This window comes from Chamaea fasciata, unplaced genomic scaffold (assembly GCF_029207755.1).
Source record: "Chamaea fasciata isolate MVZ Bird 193981 ecotype frontalis unplaced genomic scaffold, bChaFas1.0.hap1 SCAF_2, whole genome shotgun sequence".
Taxonomy (NCBI): Eukaryota; Metazoa; Chordata; class Aves; order Passeriformes; family Sylviidae; genus Chamaea; species Chamaea fasciata.
The window spans coordinates 35292415-35313206 of NW_027094087.1; the positions used below are offsets into that span (position 1 = coordinate 35292415).

The window sequence follows — 20792 nt, forward strand, 5'->3', positions numbered from 1 at the left end:
ATGAAATGAAGACAGTCCCAAAGTAGAGCAGAACTGACACTTACTCCTAGTTCTGGGAGATCCCAAAATATCAGACCTAGAAAACTTGAGACATCACTCCATATTGAAGAGCTACAGGCAAATGTTTTTAGTAATTTCTGAGCTTTGCATCTTTTCAATGGGGGAATCTGACATGGTGTTTATGCCAGTACTTGCTTTTAATCATCACTTGCAAAATAATAATAAAATACTGAACAAAACCCCAGACTCCTCAAGAAAACATCCATACAAAAGGGATTGAAGTCCCCTCTCTTCACTGGTGTCTTCTTATTTTTGATGGAAGGGGTAATTAAGATTAACCATATGTATGTTGGCAGTAATTTTCACACTATGACTCACTTTCAGTCCCTCTCTCACTCTGTATTTTTCACTCCTTAGTGGTGAAGAGATCTTTGGTCATGCTGGTAGGCATGTGCTTTCAGGATGCACAATATTGGCCTGCGGTTTCCACATGCTTAAATGAATTTTACCTAACATGACATTAAACTTGGCTTTATTTTTTGGGAGACGGAGATCAAGTTCAAAATAAGTTAATGCTAGATCACCCTGAAATTCACTAATGTACATAAAGCTTCTAGCAAAACCTTTTATGTGCCTGACAATGGATTTATTTCAGAAATGTAACAATTTATTGTTGGTGTGTCAGTCCAAGTCTGTGGTCTGCAAAAGCCCAACATTGTTTCAGTGCAAGTGAGCATACACACACAAAATAGAATCCTTTAATTTATAGTGTAGGTAAATATTCCTTGTAGGGAGATAAACATGTTATGTCTATTATATCTGATGATAAGCAAATGGGTGACAAAAGATCCTGGCATAAGCATGAGGTCTTTTAGTATTTTTATGTGTTTTTATAGAAATGGAAGGTGTGATATAAAGTTTCCTTTGAGAACTCTCTCAGAAATCTTTGCTTCTCCAACCTGCCAAGTGATCTGTTGAATCACAGTGATCAGAACGAGTCAGTCCTTCACAGTTTCTGAAATTAGGTTTGCCACTCAAGGCCTTCAAAATTTTTATGTGATTTGGGTCTTTTGTTGAAACCACACTCTAACAAAAAGATTGGAAAGATAAAATTGCTTAGGCCAAGTCCATCTCATGTGACCAGGGACAATTTAAGATTAATTTAGCCATTTAAGACACAAGAATCTCTTACTCTTATGTCAGAAATATTAAACATATTACTTTTTAAAGTTTTAATTTGTCTTATTAAATACCTTAGTACCTTGCACAAGTGATGCATCACTTGCTTTCTAAAGTATTTCTTTCTGCTATATTCTACATTTTTCCCTGGCACACACTTGGCCATTCATTTTTTCAAATGTTTTTTCTAGGTACATGTTGGGGGTTAGGTTTGTTCCTTCTCTCTCTGAAGAATTTTTTCCCCATAAGTTACCAAGGAGACCAAGAGTTGGATACTTGAGAGTACTTAACCGAAACAAAGAGGTGGACAAAGTTGGAAGGGAGAAATAATGCAGGTAAAAGACAGAGCTTGAGACAGCTGAGGGCTTTTTTTTTTTTTTCCGGCGTTCGGGGAGAGAGACAATGGCTGTTGCTGGCTGGAAGAGTTTCACTGTGGCCAAAGGGATCCAGTCCTGGAAAATCTACCATCACTGGTTTGGCCTGAACCCTGAGTTTTCTCTGCCATCCACGGGAGCTGGGCCAGGCCCTGCCTCGCCTTCGGCTTCTTTGGCGCTGCTCCCCTTGCTACAGTGTGACCCTGCACCCCCTGCGCTGCCGGGACATCCTGCCCCTGCCTGCCGGGACACCCTGCCATCCCAGCTACCAGCCCAGGACTTTTCCACTGTTTCAGCTTGGTGCTCTGAGGATCCTGCAGGGACACCAAAACCAAACTGCCCTGGGTTTTGTGAAACAAAGCCCTCAAGGTTCTTGGTACTGTTTTCGTTTGTTGTTGATGCTGTAGTTGTTTGGTGGGTTTTTTGTGTTTGTTTGCTTTGTAACACATACTAGTATAGAACTGCTATTCCTATTTCCCAAATCTTTGCCTAAGAGCCTCTGATCGTAAATTTATAATTGAAAAAGAAAAAAAGGGATGGTGGGGGGGGGGTTTACACTCTCCATTCTAAAGGAAACTCCAGTTGGGTTTTTTTTTTTTTATTACCTGGCAGATACCTGTCTTCCCAAACCAAGACAGTACATTAAGCGTCCCAGAATGTACAATGGGTGCACAAATAATGTTCACAGCATTCACGTGAATAACCTCAACAAAATCTGCTTTGTTACCCACCAAATTGTTAGGCTTTTTTTTTTTTTAATTGTTCCAGATCTTTGCTTTTTCTTCTGAAAAGTTAAAACCAAGCCTACTTTTTAAAATTTGTAAAATAAACTCCAAATCTTTGTGTCTTTTGCTTTCTAGCTACTTTAAGGATCTTGCTGTCAAATATCATGGAGGTGTATGTTGTATTATTTGCACTGTTGTGCAGTATAGACCAGGTGCCTGGTGACATCTGTGCTGAAGATACCACTGAGGTTGGGTAATATTTCATTCACTTTTGTCATAGGAATGATGAAAATAAAGGACCTTGTCATCCATTATTCTGCTCCCTCAATGGCCCTTGGCAGATGCACCGTGGATCTGGGAACAGAGCAAGCCTGTACAGACACTTCCCCAGAGTGATCTCCCTTCCTCGAGAAATTTAGGGTTCAGAGACTTCAGGAGCCAGAGCTAGTGCATCCATATTCCATGATTCTGTGGCTTATTCTGTCCTGCATTTGTCTGGTCAGTTTTGAACTCATCAAAATTTTCAGCAACAGTGAGCATAGCAGCTTAATTACAACTTGTAGGAAGAAAAAAAAAATCTCCTTTTGATTGTTTCAAACACACTGCATTGTAATGGCAAAAAATTAGGGAGGAAAATGAGAAAAATCTCTCATAATTCCCCTCCTCTTTGTTACTCAAAACTGTCAGCTATTATCAGAATAATTTTACAGTGGAAGGACTTTTCTTCCCCTATTTTCCCAGATGCCTAATGTCTTACCAAGACATTTTGTTCTTTATTCAGAGAGTTTGCAGCCTGAGTAATAGTTTCCTATCCACTGTTTGCATTGAAGTGAAATTGAATGTCAAGGTCTTATTTATATATTTATTTAGCTACGGAATAATTAGTGAAGTTCTACAGAGAATGTAAAATTCAGTACAATTTGATTCTTCATTACAGTCATTATTTGGTAGTCAATGGGGGGGAGGGGAAATCAGAGACCACATATTAAATTTGAGTCTTTCATGCAGCTGGGCCTTTGAGTACTGTCAGACAGTTATGTAAGGTTAATAAAACTTTTTGAATTCTAAACAATGTATGTCTTCTCCCCTTGTCTTTCATAGGCTGTAGAGAGGTTTAAATTAATAGAAATGTGAGTGGAGCTATTATTATAGTTGTCTTCTTTGTTATCTGCATTTTCTCCCTGCACTGATCTGGGTGTGAAGGACCGTGTGATCTCCCCTCTGCTGAGTGGGGGAAGAAGAAAGAGGACACACATCATTCTCCTGTGGACCCTTTGGGCTTGCAGGTCAACTCCTTGCCCATTCCAGCACATTCCTCTGCTTCAAAATCTTACAATAATAAGCAAGTATGCAGGTAGCAATGTGGGAATAAGGGAACATTTGCTTCCCACAATTTTCCTTCTCTCATTATATCTCATGGAAGATGTCTATGCATGTTTCATATTGTAGTCTGTCAGCATGGTTTTATCTGATTGCTCCTTCTACCAGAGTTAAGAAGATAAGGGGGATTCAAGGAAAGAAAAAACTGCGGACTTTAAGAACCCACTGCAATAACAATCACAAAGTTTAAGGGGTTTTCTGAGGTTTCTGAAAGTCTAGCCCGCTAAATTTCTTTTCAAACTGAAATGAGGCAAAGCTTACTGCAGGTAAGGATAATACTCAAAGGAAAATCTGAAAGCAGCATATGATATTAATTTCTTCTGCACATATTTTCTTTCCACTAAAACTGGCCACATTTAATCACATTTTTTGTGATTTTTTTTTAATTTTAAAAGATATTCTGTTGGTGTGTAAAATTCAGGTTCTTTTGCTATCCACAAAGTTTTTATTTACCTCAAAAAAATCTCTCAGATACACTTTCTCCTCACCATTTTTGAGTTTTTAAAGGATCACTTTAAGAATAAAATAATATGTGGTTGAAATTCAGAGAAAAATATGCATTTGAACTGCTTATTTGATATACTTCTACTTATAAGCAAAAGCTAAGTTTAATAGAAGCCTATCTGCTTTGGGTCCAGAAGAGGTTATATGAGGTGGCCTCAGCCTCCAAGGGTCCCAGCTGATTTATATACTTGTATATGTCCCAACTAATTCTCTCATTCATTTTCCAAATTTAGTTTTTTGACTCTGCACAGCTGCATTTGCCTTACCACCAGGAGCTGCTGAGACCTGTTCTGTGCTAAATATCACTCTGATGGTTTCTAATACACTGTTTGATTATCTATTTTCCAAAGCATGCTCAGAGAAAACCAACACACTGCTACTGGTAGTTTTTATTCTTTTTTCTGTTTCTCTGCAGAGCTGGATATATGGAGCAGGACAAGTCTGGGAGAGGCACCTAGAGGCAATTCTTAGATACAGCTGTTCTGAGGGGGAGACCAGCACCATGGACAACACAGGAGGAAGCTTCCTCCAGTCAGCTTGCAGAGGAGTCAGTGGAATCAGAGAACACTGGAAATGGGGAGGAAGAGCATAGACTTTTAAATGCAAGAGTAAAATTCTGCAGCTGGTTGAGACACAGCTGTGGGGGACCTGTGATGATGGCAGAGGATACACCTTTGCAAGATGGGGGAGTCAGCCCAGGAGAGCTCCAACAGAGCAAAGGCTTGTTTTGCCTCTCCCTTAAGTTTTTCCACCACTAGTTTTTCACAGGGAGGATTGCTTCTCTGACCCCTCAGCAGGCAAATTTCCCTTGGAAAATTAGCAGAACATTAACCAGAAAAAACATTAATAATTTCCCTGTAGGTTGCTGAAAAACCTTCTGTGCTTTCAACCTCAGTGAGCTCTCAGAAGACACAGGGATTTCCTGAAGCTGCACATTATTCACCTAGTTAAATCTGGGCTCTGGCCTGCTATCAAGGCCACAGGTATGAGCCACATAGTACTAAGAAATTGTTTGACACTTTTCCTCTGAAAGCTGATAGGGAATCATTCAGAGCCACATACCAAAATTTTCACTCTGCCCAGCATGTTTCCAAAAGCCAGAAGTCACTTTCGCTGCCTTTCAGCAAAGATCTGAAAACAGACGTCAGATGTAAGTGGAGTGGAACAAAACTGTAGAAAATATTACTTTAGTATGCCCCTTAGATGCTGTCCTGTCATCAAGACTGACAGGTATAAGGCAAGTTTTGTGCAGACTGTAGACTGATAGATTGATAACTACTTTTCTGCTATTTCAGTCTGGAATAGGGAGAAACTGCCTTTTGCCTTTTGCTTTAGTTTCTATACTTTCATTGCTCTGATTGTATCAGCGCCTCTTCTCCCTTGCTTTGGACTGCAGATCAATGGCATTTTTCTTGCTCCTAGAAGTTGCTTGTAATATTTGGCCTGTGTTTTCATACCAGTCTGAATGCCTGTTTTCTTACACACTAAGTCTGTTTCTATGTCTCTCAGTATCAGATCAAAAATAGCATGGCCACATAATAAAAGCATTGATCTGGTAACATTCACTGGTTCACACAATCTGGGACCAGTGGCTTATCAGACTGAATTTCCTGTCTGGTTAATAGACTATCTGTCCTTCCACTTTTTCTCTAATTGTCAAGTGTCGTGGTACTTATCCATCTCAAGTAACCCTTTTTTCTATTTTTCTCTAGACAATTCATATCTCCATTGGTAATCTAGCAGCATCAACTTTGCCTATCCAGCCTTTATTTCTTCACAGTTTTATGCTTCACTTTTAAAATAACCACAATTAAAATTATTCTCCATTTCCCCATCCCAAATTTCTTTTTGCCCCACTCAACATAGCCAACTAAACCTAAAATTGCCACAGAATTCCTAACAAGTAATTAACAAGGAATACTGAGGGATGTTTCCTTCATGGTGCCATCCAGCTATCAGAGTTTTTAAAACCCACTAATATTACTTGAAACTTTGATTGTTTCAGTATTAGCAGCCCAGAATGGAAATTTCTGTGGCATTTAATGAAAGGAAGACATGATATTTTGAAGATCAGCCCACTCAGCTCTGAAGAAACAAAGAATTAATTTTATGAGGTAATGTGAACCCCCATTCAATGCTGTTGTTTTTTACTTGGAATGCTCCTTGTCTTTGTCCATAACTACATCAGAAATCCATAGGCCATGTCTCTGTGAAGCTCAGCTTAGCATTGCAGCACAGTGTTGAAAATCTGATCCTTACGCTGCAAGCAAGCCAGCGGGTGAGCTTCAGGAAGATTTCTCACTACTCTGCAAGTTTTCCTTCTAGTAACTATTGAAATCTCTATAAAGCAGGAGGGGTGTGTGCTGCTCCAGAGTCACACCCCTGATTCAAAGCTTCTCATTCGTACCATTGCACAGGGAATCCCATGGTAAACCAGCTGCTTCAAAAGCTGATCGTATGACAACTCTCAAGGCTCAGATCCTTCTTTTGTAACACTGAACATAAAATCTAATTTGAATATTAAAATAGAGTATTTTCATGCTTGTGTGTTTGAGTGTCTGCATAAATATATATTTGAAGGCTTTTCTGTTTCACTCTGAGGCTCTACCTCAAGTTTCTCCGAATCCCTTAGCTTTTCAGTGAAAATTAAAAAATATATATTGCTGTCCTCAGAGATGAGTCTCTCCTCATGTGTAGTATTTTTGTAGTAGCATCCATGGGAGGAACAGTAAATGAAATGGCAAAGTTTCCCAAACAGCCAGGTGAAAATACAATACAATACAATACAATACAATACAATACAATACAATAAAATAAAATAAAATAAAATAAATCAAATATGTAGCACTTCTGTGATAGAATCGGTTTTACAAGCCTAACATGGAAACCAGGGCAATCAGCTAAAAAGTAGTAAACATCAGACTATGGTTATAAATAGTTTTTGAAAAAGCAAATCCTTTCCCTTTGTCCTTCTTGCTCCAGGTTCCCCCATCACAGGCTCCCTGGAAGTGGGACTCAGGGATAATCCCCTGGAATACCTGAGGCGTAGAAGTCAACAGGATTAAAGCACCTCGTGCTCCTCAGCACGGTCATGTGATGGCCTCCTGATCCCAGCAAAGGCCTCCTTTGCCAGCAAAGTTCTCACTTCATTTACTATGTGTTGTTCCTGCCCTCCCTAAGCACAAGGAAATAATTCACAAAGATTTTAGTAAGAAACAAACCCAAGAAAACCATTCTTACTAACATCACTAGCAGCTGAAGAAAATAATGGGTAATTCATGTGTGCTTTGCCCAACAGTAAAACAGTTATCCTCTCGCAAGGGGCGGCTTCAAAGAATGTCTAACTTTTAAATCTGCTCATGCAGTTCTGACAGATCTGCTCAGGTTACTGTACAAGAAGAAAGAGGTGGGTGGTCTGGAGGCTGCCCAGTAACATGTTGAATAACGAACACAGATATGGTGTTTGCAAACTGCTTAATAGGAGAAAAACAGGAGTCAGTGGTTTTTTTCCTGATCCAGAGACAGATGCTCAAAGGGCTCTCTGAAAATCTATTGGCAGATTGTCTATGTTCCCCACAAAACTGTGGAGAAAACTGTCATGCGGACTTCTGTGTGTCATCAACTGTGAAAACGCTATCAATTCTAGGAGAACAAATTATTTTCTGATGAAAAGTATATTACTGCCCTCACTTCCCTTTGCCATATGCTAATCCGAGAAAGGCAGTTTACACTGAAATGCAAAAATGCTTAGTCAAATTTGTTCTGGTTCTGCCCTATGTTCACACTTAATCTGATCCCATTTTATTTTTGCTTCCTGTTAAAAATAAATAGTTTGTTCACAAATTCTTTATTTTTTAACTTTTAGGTTCACTGTTCTTTCTATGTAACCGACCAGATTCTGCCACGTCTTTATTTAACCAACCGTTTCCTCTAAGGCATATAATCAAACTAAGAATTCTAGGAACTTACAAAAGATTCTGTGTCTAAACTCTAATTTTACTTCCTATCCAATTGCCAGGGGAGAGCAATCATGTGCTAGGAAGAAGATGAAAGTTTATAATAAATGCCTGCATTTTGAAACTTGTAGGGGGTGGGGACAAAGTCATTTGGCTTTCACCTAGAACATGTGATAATGAGATTAACCCTGAAGTGCATTTTGTGTGTAAATGCATCTCGTGTAGGAATGGGAGAGGACACTGAAGGGTGTGCGTAGCAGAAGTCAGCAGTGAAGCATTCCTGGTGGAGGGGAGGAATTCCTTGCACACACAAGCCTTTGTAGGGGTCAGAGAGAACACTCCACGCACTGAAGCATAACGCTGATGCTCTCCTGCTGCTCTGTCAGTATGCTGCTATTTGCCCTGGGTTTTCTGCTCGTCATCCTTCAGCCGTCCACTGGTCAGTTCCCCAGAGTCTGTGCGAACGTGCAGAGTTTGCGGAGCAAGGAGTGCTGTCCCCCCTGGGATGGAGACGGGTCCCCTTGTGGGGAGCTTTCCAACAGAGGGTCCTGCCAGAATATCCTTCTCTCCCAAGCTCCACTGGGACCACAGTTCCCTTTCTCAGGAGTGGATGACAGAGAGGACTGGCCCTCTGTATTTTACAACCGGACATGTAGATGTGAAGGCAACTTCATGGGATTCAGCTGTGAGGAGTGCAAATTTGGCTTCTCTGGGCTCAACTGCACTGAAAGGCAAGTGAAAATAAGAAGAAACATCTTCCAGCTCACTACCAGTGAGAAGAACAAGTTTCTTGCCTATCTTAACTTGGCAAAGAACATCCCTAGCCAGGACTACGTTATTGCTACTGGCACATATACTCAGATGAACAACGGCTCCAACCCCATGTTCAAAGACATCAATGTGTATGATCTCTTTGTGTGGATGCATTACTATGCCTCTCGAGACACACTCTTAGGTGGGTCCAATGTGTGGCGGGACATTGACTTTGCCCATGAAGCCCCCGGTTTCCTGCCCTGGCATCGAGCCTTTCTGCTGATGTGGGAACGCCAGATCCAGAGGATAACGGGTGATGAGAACTTCACCATCCCCTACTGGGACTGGCGGGATGCAGAGGACTGTGAGGTCTGCAATGATGAGTACATGGGCAGCAGACATCCCACCAACCCTAATTTACTCAGCCCAGCATCAATTTTCTCCTCGTGGCAGGTAAGAACCCATTGATTAAAGGAGAAGGGAATTATCCTATCTGATTTTAAGCACATAGGTGAGGTGCAGAAGATGGGGCCTGAGCCATACTGCCTTCCCTTAGATATTCCTGGAAAGAAAATAAGAGATACCAGAGAGCAAATCAGATTTTATGTGGACATAATCTTCATTTAGAACTGTTCATTTGTAGCCTTGTCTCATTTTTTTTCTGACTGTAGGATTTAGGTTGCTTAATTAAGAACATAAAAATTAAGTGGAAGGGGGAAAGTTCTGCCTTTGTGTCCAAACAATGGCCTTTAGCAGGATAAACATGCTTGATTCTGGTGTGCCAGTTAGGCCAGAGAAGCAGGATTTATACACATATATTTCTAGCAACATTGCAAAACAGTACGTGATTGAATGATGGAAAGAGAAGAAAAGGCTTTTCAGGCACTTTACCCCTCTTCCAGTGTATTCCTCTCAACTGTGAGTTAAAAACTACCAAATTAAACTAACCTGCTTTCAATGTTAATAAACAGACAAACAGGTAAACAAAACCTTTAGAGCAGAGAAGAATTAGCTGTGTACCTCACATCAGTAGTTCCAAGAAATAGAGAAGAAATAATCTCTGTTGTTCAAAGGACCTGAGAGGCAAACGCAATAGTGATTCCTTCTAATTAAAAGCACTTCAAACAAGCCCATAAAACACCATGAAATTAAATGTATATGTAAGTGATAAGGTCTCATATAGCTGAACTATAGTGTGCTGTTCTAACACTGAGAGCTTTTTTTGTCTCTTGCTCATCACTGCCACATTACCTGAAATACAATGACAAAGGTCTATTAGCTTCAATAGACACACTCCATCATGACAATAGCAACAGTTGCTTCTGGCATTGAAGTCTACAATTATGTTCCCCTAAATCTATCTTCTATTTATTTCTGTAGCAGCAGCCCAAATGAAGGTTGGGCAGTTTTAGTGATTTAACAGAGAGACAAATTCAAGCAGCTCTGGGATATTCTGGCATATTACAGATCAGCACCCAACTGGGTTTACTGGGTTGGTTGTGCTGTATTTAGTCTTGATCTGTGGTCTCTCAATAATAGAGGGTGTGTATTTTCAAACGTTTGAAGATACAGTAGCAGATCTATTTAGGCTATTCTCTGGTATACATTCTTCTCCCTCAGACAGGTACCATTTCAGGGACCATTCCCAGGAGAATGTTTGCATAGGGACACCCTATTTATGGGACTAAAATTATTTTATTGACATAGACATGGATTACTGATGTCACTTGACCTCTGTGTCTGGGAAATTTCCTGGACATGTTTAATTTAGTGTTTGTATAGCCATAAAAGACAAATATACTTTTTTTCCCCCATTTTCTAAGATTCTTCTTATTTCTAGCAGTTTTAATTTGGATCAACTCTACTAGCTTAATTAGATTGCATTGTCAGAAAGAAGTGGATCTTATGCTGTTCTGCAGTGGGCTGATTAAATGCTTGTGTGAAAATTGTACATGTGGTAAAGTGTATTAAATAAAACCAGAATTGCACTGGTTACATGTGTCATGTGGAGCTATCAATATACTATATTGGATGAGATAACAAAGCAGGAGGAGGCAGGTCATACACAGGAATCAGCAAGCTGCTAGCAGAATTTTCTAAAAGACATGCAGTTGTCAGGTAGTTGTGTTTGGCTCATTTCTTTTTCAAAGGTTTTATTAATCTTGTCCAGATTCTTAAGATATTTTAGTCTAGGTAATAAATACCCAGAAGTTTTATTAGTAGCAATTAATATATTTAAGAAACAGTCAGGTTTATAATTTCTCATTTAAAGTTTGTTCCCACTAATATAGTCTTAAATAACGGTTTTTTAATGGAACAAGTTGCTCAAAGAGATATTTTTGTATAACTTTAAGAGGCTCAGGAATATAAGATAAGCTACGTTTAAAACACATTAAGTGTCAGTGTACATAGGTAAGAGCACCTAAGTCATTTGCTGATGTTTTACACATAATTTCTAAAAATGCTTATCACACATTTTCAGTCACTTCTGGAAATGTTACAGTTTTATCAAACTTTCAAAAATAAGTGCTGAGTTTACCTTCAAAGGGTATTATTTCCCTCTAATATCTTCTATGTATGTATGGCTCCCCTGTCTTATCTAGAGAAAGAATGAAAGAGATTGAACAGATCTGCATTTTCAGTCATGAGTTTGGGGTAAAGATACTTTTTTATTGGCATTGAATCCCAATTTAAACAATTGCATAATAGGGAATAACAGTCAATACAGTCCCTTTGAGTAGCATAAAGAGATCATAATATCACTCCATCCAGAAAATCAAAAAGGAACAAAGATAGCCTTAGCTTGAACCTGAAAACAGCCACAGATCCGCTGCAGAATGCTCTGATTATCTAAGCTCTGTAGCTAAATGCCATGAGTGGGAAAAAAGAAAAAAAAAAGGGGGGGGAGGGGGAAGAGGACGATCCAAAAATGTGAAGGAATTTGAAGGAATTTAGGCTTTTAGCGAGCATTCAAAATAAAAAGAGGGCAAGAGAAACCTTTAAATTGCACCTCAATAATATGGTGTCCTTTTTAGAATTTTAAGTGTCTTTCCAAAGCATAACAAAACAATCCCTGCTATGTTAGGAAATGGTTTAGATTTATTTTAAAAAAGGTAAAGTGCCTATTTGCAGAACATCATCCCTCTTTCTTTTTTTTTTTTTTTTAAACCCAAAGAAAGGAGAAAATACTTTATTCCATTGAAGGGTTGCCATGGCAACATGGATACCCATGGATACATGCTGAAATTCTTGCTTTCACCTTACTTTTTTTCTTCAACATGCTGCTGTTACCACTTGGCTGAGTGAATTATCCATCCGCATTTTCCTCATATTTGTCATCTAAGTGACACTTCTGATTCCTGCCTCTTTTTTACCAGCAAGACTATCAGGAATCTTTACTGGTTTTATTTGTTTGCTTAGCTCATGTTTCAGGATGGGTGGGAAGGGTTTTCTCATGTTTTCAGTTAGTTGTTTGTGATGATTCAAGTGTTACGCTCAGCATTAGGACTGCATGAGACATACTAATGCTTTAGCAATTTTTGCAATTCTATGTCTACTTAACAGAAAACTATATGGGAGTTTGAGATATTCCATGACATTTTGAGAGATTTTTTTGTTTTAGTGCTCTTTTCTACAGTTATTCAAAATAATGGAATTGCAAAAAGAAAAAAAAATCAAAATCTAGTTGAAAATGTCCTTGCCCATGCAGGGGTGTTGGACTACCTGACCTTTAAAGGTCACTTCCAACCAAAACTGTTCTATGATTCTAAATAGCAGGAGATTAAATTGTTCTCTCTTCTACACCAGAACTAATTTTGAGAAACAACTGAAGTCAATGGAGTTGCAAATGCATAAAAGCCTTCTGCAAATTAAAAGCAGAATCTTTCTGCTGGCAGTTAACGTTAGAGTCTGAGAATCCCCACAGTGTGCTAGACATGGGATGAAGAAAATACAGTTGGAGAATCTAAGCGCTATTTCAGTTTGCTATTGTGGTAAGCAGGAAACACCACCAGCTTCAGCTCCCTCTATTCTGTCTCTCCTGAGACTTGAGAGAAGCAATTGCATAACATGGAGAGCTGGCTGCTCTCGGATGTGCTGGGGTAAGCCTGCTGCCAATTCTTTGTTGCAAGCATGGAAAATTTCCCTTAGCACTTCATTCCATATCACCCTGAAGAACCACTTACACAGAAGCAAAGCTACTACAAAAGAGGAACAAGTTACACAAATAGAAAATGGATAAAATGCTTCTGACCTAATAATGACAGTACTTTAGATCCATTACCTGAAAACATGACTTCATAGGAAATATGAATTCAGCTATTCAGACACAGTTATTTAATTCTAAGTACATTTTATCAGGGTGTTGTATTGCTAGCTGCATTGTCTGACAGCATTATTTGAAAGATAATTTTACATCTGCCTTTAATAAATGCAGGAAATTTTCAGAAATACAAACACTTCTTGATTCTTAAATCAGCCGAAGTCTACATCCATCTACTTGTGGACACCCAAGGAACTCACAAACTCTATTTTTCATTCCAACTTAATATGTTGTGGTGACAGCTACAGGTTGGTACATTAAAAAAGCAAGAGCCTAAATGGAGCAACTATTAAAAAAGGATTTATGAAGTTTGTTCTCTCATGATATGCTTACATGGATTCTAAATTTGAAATGTTTCCTGTTAGGAAGAGGTATTTCTTCACATGCCACCTCATGACCATAGCAGGAAGGTATCAGGATCTGTGCACAGCAGAAGCAGCCACTTGGGTATCCTCAGCCTCTGTGGCCCTGTGGTTGGCTGTCCATGGGATCATGTGTGAGTGAGAGTGGAGCTGGGTCCCTGGATGCTTGGCTATCCACTAGTGTATAAAACCATGCTTGCTCAGGGGTCACATAAAGTAAAAGATAAAGAATACACACCTTTAGAGGTGTATAAATCAATAGCTAGGTTGATTTCATAAAAACTGGGGTTTGTTAATAGTTCTCCAGCAGAAGAAGTTCTCCTACCATCTCTCTCTAGAGAGGTGTGTCTGAGTGATTTCACAGTAGACATGGAGACAACAGCAGTGACAGTACAGCTTGGAGACAGCTGGAGAGCAAGGAATCACGTCCTGTCAGATCAGGAGATGCTAGTGAATACTTCATCAGTAATTGTTAATAGACTTTCCTACTCCAACCCAGTGCCATTTTGAGGTGCTTAATCAGGTATAGGTTGCCCTCCAGTTCTGGGTTGCCTTCAAGCAAAAAGGTGAAACTCAGCCAGCTTTTACTGAAGCCTGAGAAAATACCTTGAAGGCCCCAGTTTGTTTTAATGCTGTCAGTTCATGTTTGATTCATCTCCTTTTAGCTTGAGTTTCACCACTCCCCCAGTTTATGCATGTGCCATAAGGAGAAGAAGGACAATTAAAGATCTCACCCTTTTAGATGTTTCTTAGAATTTCTTCAAGGTTTTGCTTTTCATTTTTTCTCCTTTTCTTTCAGTCCTCTGCATGTGTAACTTTTCCATTCCTGCAATATTTAGCAATGAAGAAGCAGATATAAATACACACAATCTCTTAAAACCCTTTTGGTCTGCTGCAGATACAGAAACTTTCAAAGTTCCACCTATAAAAACAAGGTCCCAAGGTACAGCTTGTATGTGGGAATTTCCTTGCATTTTCCCAATTTGGTGAGTAAATGGCTTCTGGATGCCACTTAATTAGGATTAAATTATGCCAGGCCCTAATGCAGCCAAAAAAGAGAAAAAATTAAACCTCTTTATGACTGCCAAATGTTTTAAATCCAGTGTGAGAGCTGTGCTTTAATGACATTCCCAAGCAAGGTTGTGGGAATGAGTGGAGAAAGATGAAGAAAGACAATGAATCAGTACAAAATCTCTTTTGGCTCCATAACAGCACTCAAGGCTCCAACTCAGGAGTCCAGACTTCATGCAGGACAAACAGAGGTGGGGGGGGTGTCAAGGTAGGCTGTGAAGTGCCTACATCACATCTCTGTGGCTGGCACACATCAGCAACTCAAATGGTTGCTCTGACTGTAGTCTGAAGTGCTTCTTTTAGGCTATCTAATGTGCAACACAGCACTGTGAAAATATGCTGGTACAGCTTCTGAAGGGGGGCTCAGTGGCCTCAGAGGAGACGCAGTGCAAGGGATCAGTTCTAAAGGACACAGAGGTGTGGATTAGCCCTTTGGGTGGCTCTACTGCCCCAACAAACTGAGGAACTTAGGATCACTTTGTGAGTGAGCACCTATTTTAATAACATAGAGAAACCTCTTTTCCCAAGTGTTTAAGTATATATTACCAGTGTTGAAGGCACTTGTGAGCACAGATCTAATAAGCAAAAGTAACCCCAAGAAATCTGTCACAAAATTCCCCAAAGCTCTGAATTTAAAGACAGCAGGGAAAAGACTGAACATCACTGAAATCTTCTGTAATGCAGCTCCCTTTATTTTGGTAGAGAGGCTGGTCTGTGCAAGCAGTTGCAAAGTAAAAGACAAAAGGCTTTCTCATTTCCCAAAGGTGTGAGACAGTAGCCTCTACAGTCTAACAAGCACTCTGTAGAGCTGTGTTCAAGATCTCAACTGCAGTGCACAAAGGGATATTTTTTGCTGGATGCTACAACGTCCAGAAGCGATGCTGCATATTCTGGACTGCCATCTACTGGTATTTGCTCTGCTCACGGCTTACATAAGCTTTTCCACAGAGTATCTTCCTATCAATTTCGCTGAAACTGGTGAATTCACACAAACAGGTGCAGCTGGAATTTGAAGATTTGTCCAGGGTGAGCTGAGAAATTTCTTCAGGACTGTTCTCAAAGGGAAGAAAATATCATGTTTTAAAACAACACATTTATAGTAGAAAGTATTCTTGCTGAAGGAAAAGAAGACAATATGTGTTTTATGCAGATTACATCCAGACAGAGCCATTTGACTGATCTCTTTTCTATTATCATGTATATATCACATGACTGTTAAAACAGCAAATTGTAGTTCAGAATAGACCAAAATTAATATCACCTGTGTTAAATCTTTCTGGAAAAGCATACTGGTTAATCTTATGCTGTGGCATTTCTTGACCATACCTTTCCTTGTAACATCTGGCTTCTGTTTAGGATGAATTTGGTTAGTCAGACAGTTAATGAGTTCTACACGAGACATAAGTGAAAAAAAGCATTCGCACTCTAAAAATTTACAAGCCTCATGACATTAACAATTACATTTAATCCCACTGAAATGGATAAACAGAACAAAGGGGGAAAGTTTCTTTGTTTAGAGATATATTTAAGCTCATGCTTGAAGATTCGCTGTCTGAATATCTGAAAGCTGGGTCTTGAACACAGCATGTGATTCCACTTTAAGACACAATAGGGATATATCCCCAGGGTAGTAGGAAAACAATGAAAGATAGGACATGGCAGGATGGAGAACCCATGAGATATGAACCTAGATAAAGCCCATAGGAGAGATAGATAGAAAATCCACACATAGGTACTTTCTGAGCCGAGTGACAACTGAGAAACAAGTTGAGCTTCACCAGCCAGGACACATTTGCCTTTAGGGGACACAGAATGGTACATTTTTATAAACAAAGAAATTACTAGAGCTTCTCCTGATTCATCCCCCATTTTCCTTCTAATGGGAATCAACCCACTCAGTAACACAAACCAATCATAAAACCAGCACAAACTATGGTTTGTGTTAATAACTGCGGGCCTCTCCCTGTAATTACCTCTCTTTCTTGGTGGGGATTCTTGGAAGTGACTCTTTAGAGACACAATCCTTACCTGAGTCTCTCTTAGAGGTACAATCCTGACCTGTTTGGTGAGCTTCTGGGGGAAATGTGCTCCTGCAACTCTCTGCTGGGAAACTACCTACAGCCTCCAAGGGCACCTCAGTAGTTTTAACAGACATGGACAGATTGCAGCTAACAGAGCAGTTCTAAGGATAAATTTCTGTGATAAGCTTTCTTATATACCCAAAAGATAAGAATAATTTTTCATGATATTCATATTCATAGAAAATTTATCATTTAAGAACTCCAGATTCTTAAGGACTCTGTGTTATATCACCAGCTTCATCAAACATTATCTGTGAATTTGTCGTCAAACCACTTACAGAAGGATTCATCTGATCTCCTTCCACTTGTTCAGAAGTTAGTTCAGCAGCACATCATCTTGCCTTTGGCTCTGTCTTTAGTTAGTACAGAAGCACATCTGAGCCTTCAGGGTGTGATTCATCCCACCCTAATGCTGAAATAGAGCATTAAGTTGAACGCTCTTAATTTTGCTTCCCTTGCTAACTGCAGTCCAGAGACAATTTCTGCATTGATTTTTTTACTCACTTTATTTCATTGGCTTAGTCAATGGAGAGAGTCAGGCACCCCCTGAGGTAAGTACATCTCACCTACTAGACATCTGGTTTGGGAGGGCTGAATCACATTCAGGAGATGCCTCCCTCTCCTGTGACAGCAGAGGTCATCCTAAATTGTTGCTTCAATCTCACAGTTTCTATGTGGCTAGTATAGGCAAAATGGATCTCCCACCCACTTCCTTCAACAGAGAATCTCATGTTCTTCCATCTCATTCAAAGCAGAGATGATTACTTTCACTCACCTTCTTGTTCATTGTTTAGGCCAACGAATTAGAAATACACCTTCAGGATAAAAGAAGTTGAGGTTACAGTGTTAGGTGTTTTCTCCCCTATGATGTCTCACTCTCTAATGAGACCTATTCTTTCTCTACCCAAATTTCTCATTAACCACATTGATTACTTGCTAACTGCACAGTCCTGTCTTTTAAAGGAGTCTCTGGTGGTTTGGAGTTGTACTTGTTTTGGCAATTTTTTCAGAAGGAAAGCAAAACAATAGACAGCTGAGTTTGATTCAGAGCCTCAACGTTACCTGCCAAGGATACAAAACAACTTCTGGGAATTCTGAGCCACTGTTGTTCTGTTTCATTCTCATAAACCCACCACTGAACTATCTTGCTCTTCCAGGAGTCTCAAATTGGACTGTCAGCTTTTGCAGATCATCTGACAAATATTGACTTTTTATGCCATTGTAGTTGGACGTTGTCTGTGAACCCAGAACTGTCATATAAATGATGCTGGATTCTGGCAGTGTTTTATATCTTTATCCATCTCTCTGTTTAAGATCCTTTTGTGATATCCATCACTATGGTATTTCAGATGGTGATTGAAGTTCATCTCTCCAACAATTCTAGGAAGTACAGGAGCAAATTTTCCCATTTCATACATGTAGCATCATTGAGACATAGATAAAGTAAGTGTACCCTGAGAAAGCACACACAGATATTTTCACAATAATTTTTTTCATATTTTAAGTCAATATTTCCCACTCTTACTGTGTGGGGTAAAAAAAAAAAAAAAAAATAAAATAAAAAATCTGTGATTCTGGCTTTGTTCAGTAGCCTACTGAATCCAAAAATCCTCCGTTTAGCAAACTCAGTATAAGATTTAGCTCTGTGTCCTGCTGCATTAGTGGGTAACACTGAATTTAGCCTCCATGAGTTTTCAAGAGCATGAATGATTTGATCCCTTAGTCCACATGGGTAATTTCACATACAGATCATTGTATTATTTCAAAATGTGCACTGTATTAGAGGGCTGTTTTCTATGAAATAAACATCTTTTATTAAAATCATACACAAAAACCACAAAAATAATATATAATCTTGAAACAAACTTATTACATTGTACATTTTCTTTGTTCTTATAAAAATTCATCAAAGTATCTTTTTTGGTATTATTTTTCTGTAACTGTAACTCCTCTAATATAGAGTGTTTTATACAGGTAATTTGCACTCGATCTGAAGAGTACAACAGCCAACAGGCTTTATGCAGTGCCACAAGTGAGGGGCCTATAAGGAGAAATCCTGGGAACAATGATAAATCAAGGACCCCAAGGCTCCCATCCTCAGCAGATGTCGAATTTTGCCTTTCACTGACTCAGTATGAATCTGGACCCATGGATAAAATGGCCAATTACAGTTTCCGAAACACTTTGGAAGGTAACATGCTTTATTCTGTTACACCATTTCCATCCGTAAATTGATTCTCTCTGGGGTTAGAGTCTACAAACTCTGGGCAGTTTGAATTGATTTCATGAAGAGTAACTGTAAAAGAAAGAAAAAGTTATTCCTGCTTTCACCTGGAATAGCAGGAGACAGAAAGAAGCACATTAAAGGTGTTTGATAACAAACTAGAAACTATAGACTAGATCCGACCCTAATTCTGTTAGGACATTATCTCTCCTGCTACAGTCAGCATTAGGCACTGCAAAAAAATACAGCACAGAGAAAAGGAGAATATCCAATAATCTGCTTGTGCACAACCATAAGTAACCATGTAGCCATGGAGGGTAAATGTTTGCCCGGAATTTACTCTCTTCAGGGACCAGGCTGGATAACAAAGGGTGAAAGAGGATGTTGCCAGCTGGCACAGTATGTCTCATCATTCCACTGTGAATTCCACAGAAGTTCAAAAACTCAGACTCTAAGGAATATGGATTAATTTATCCCTCAAAAATGACACTTATAATATATAATTTCCAAAAGAATTTAGTTGTTTATCTTAGCTATCCAGCTATTCAATCTGCTTTGAATTTTCCTAATTGGCTAGTAAGCAAATGTTCTTTACTAAAAGAAATTCTTAATTGCCTACTAAACTCTTTCCAATCTTGTAAAATTGCTAATAAGCAAGGATAACACATTGTACATTTATCAATAAATATATTTCTACAATATCATATATCAGCTAAATCAAACACAATCCACTTTCAATCTCCCAGAGCTTTTGATTTGCAAGGAACTGCATAAGGGCAACAATGCAAAATAAGAGTAGGAGTGAGAATAAGGAAAGAATCATAAAGATGATAAGAGGGATGAAGCAACCCTTTTATGAAGACAGCCTGAGAGAGCTGGGGCTGTTCAGCCTGCAGAAGAGAAGTCTCCAGGGGAAACTTATTGGGGCCTCCCAGTACATTAAGGGGGCTTATAAAAAGAAGGGAGAGGGACTTTTTATGGGGGCATATGGTGAGAGGACAAGGGGCAATGGTTTTAAACTGAAAGAATGAAGGTTTAGATCAGATATTAGGAAGAAATTCTTTACTCAGAGGATGGTGAAGCATTGGCACAGGTTGCCCAGAGAAGCTGCCCCATCCCTGAAAGTGTCCAAGGCCAGGTTGGTTTGGGTCCTAAGCAACCTGATCTGGTGAGTGGTGTCCCTGCCCAGGTCAGAGGGGTTGGAACAAGATGATCTTTAAGGTCCCTTCCAACCTCAACCATTCTGTGATTCTAAGACAGCAAAAGTTTTAATATGTTCAGTCTCAGTCTTAATGCAGTGTGTAATGCCATAAAGCTTTTTTGGGAAAAGTGGACCATTTTCTTTTTTAAAAATAGTCAGAAATTCAGAATTTGTCTGTTGCAGTCTAGAAAGAATGCAGACAATCGTTGTCTGCATCTCCGTACATAACTGTGCTTTCTGTCCTTGAAAACAGGAACTACATGAAATATTGGAAAGAAAAAGTTGACATTACTGAGTCGAGGTTTGCCTACATTTTACTCCATAAAGTGTGTGAATAGGTTCAAAGGGTGGAGTAGAAGGAGTAGAGAAAACAGAATTGAAGTAAACAAGTAATGAATTACTGAGAGTCTACCATCATGCTACTGGTACTGTAAACAAAAGAAAAAGCACAGTCCGTGGGAGGTTTTTATTTTGTTTTTTTAACCTGAATTATTTCAACTCAACTTTACACCACAGGACCACAAACATTTCTGCCAGCGAACTTATTTAGCTAACAAGATATTGAACTGCAGTGTGAAGTCAAGAATTCATGGCTAATGTTGAAAAAGATGTTGGAAAGTTTTGAAAGAAATTTTACTGAAAAAAGAAAATCCTATATAAT

General features: G+C 39.2%; 1 protein-coding gene across 1 annotated transcript in view; it reads left to right on the forward strand.

Annotated features, from left to right (window-relative positions):
• The first annotated feature begins 8481 nt into the window (after positions 1-8481).
• TYR (tyrosinase) overlaps positions 8482-20792 on the forward strand; it is a 42556-nt gene continuing 30245 nt past the window's right edge. The window contains exons 1-2 of the mRNA XM_066177406.1: positions 8482-9324; positions 18681-18897. Coding sequence (XP_066033503.1) covers positions 8482-9324; positions 18681-18897 — 1060 coding nt within the window. The remainder of the gene's footprint in view (positions 9325-18680; positions 18898-20792) is intronic.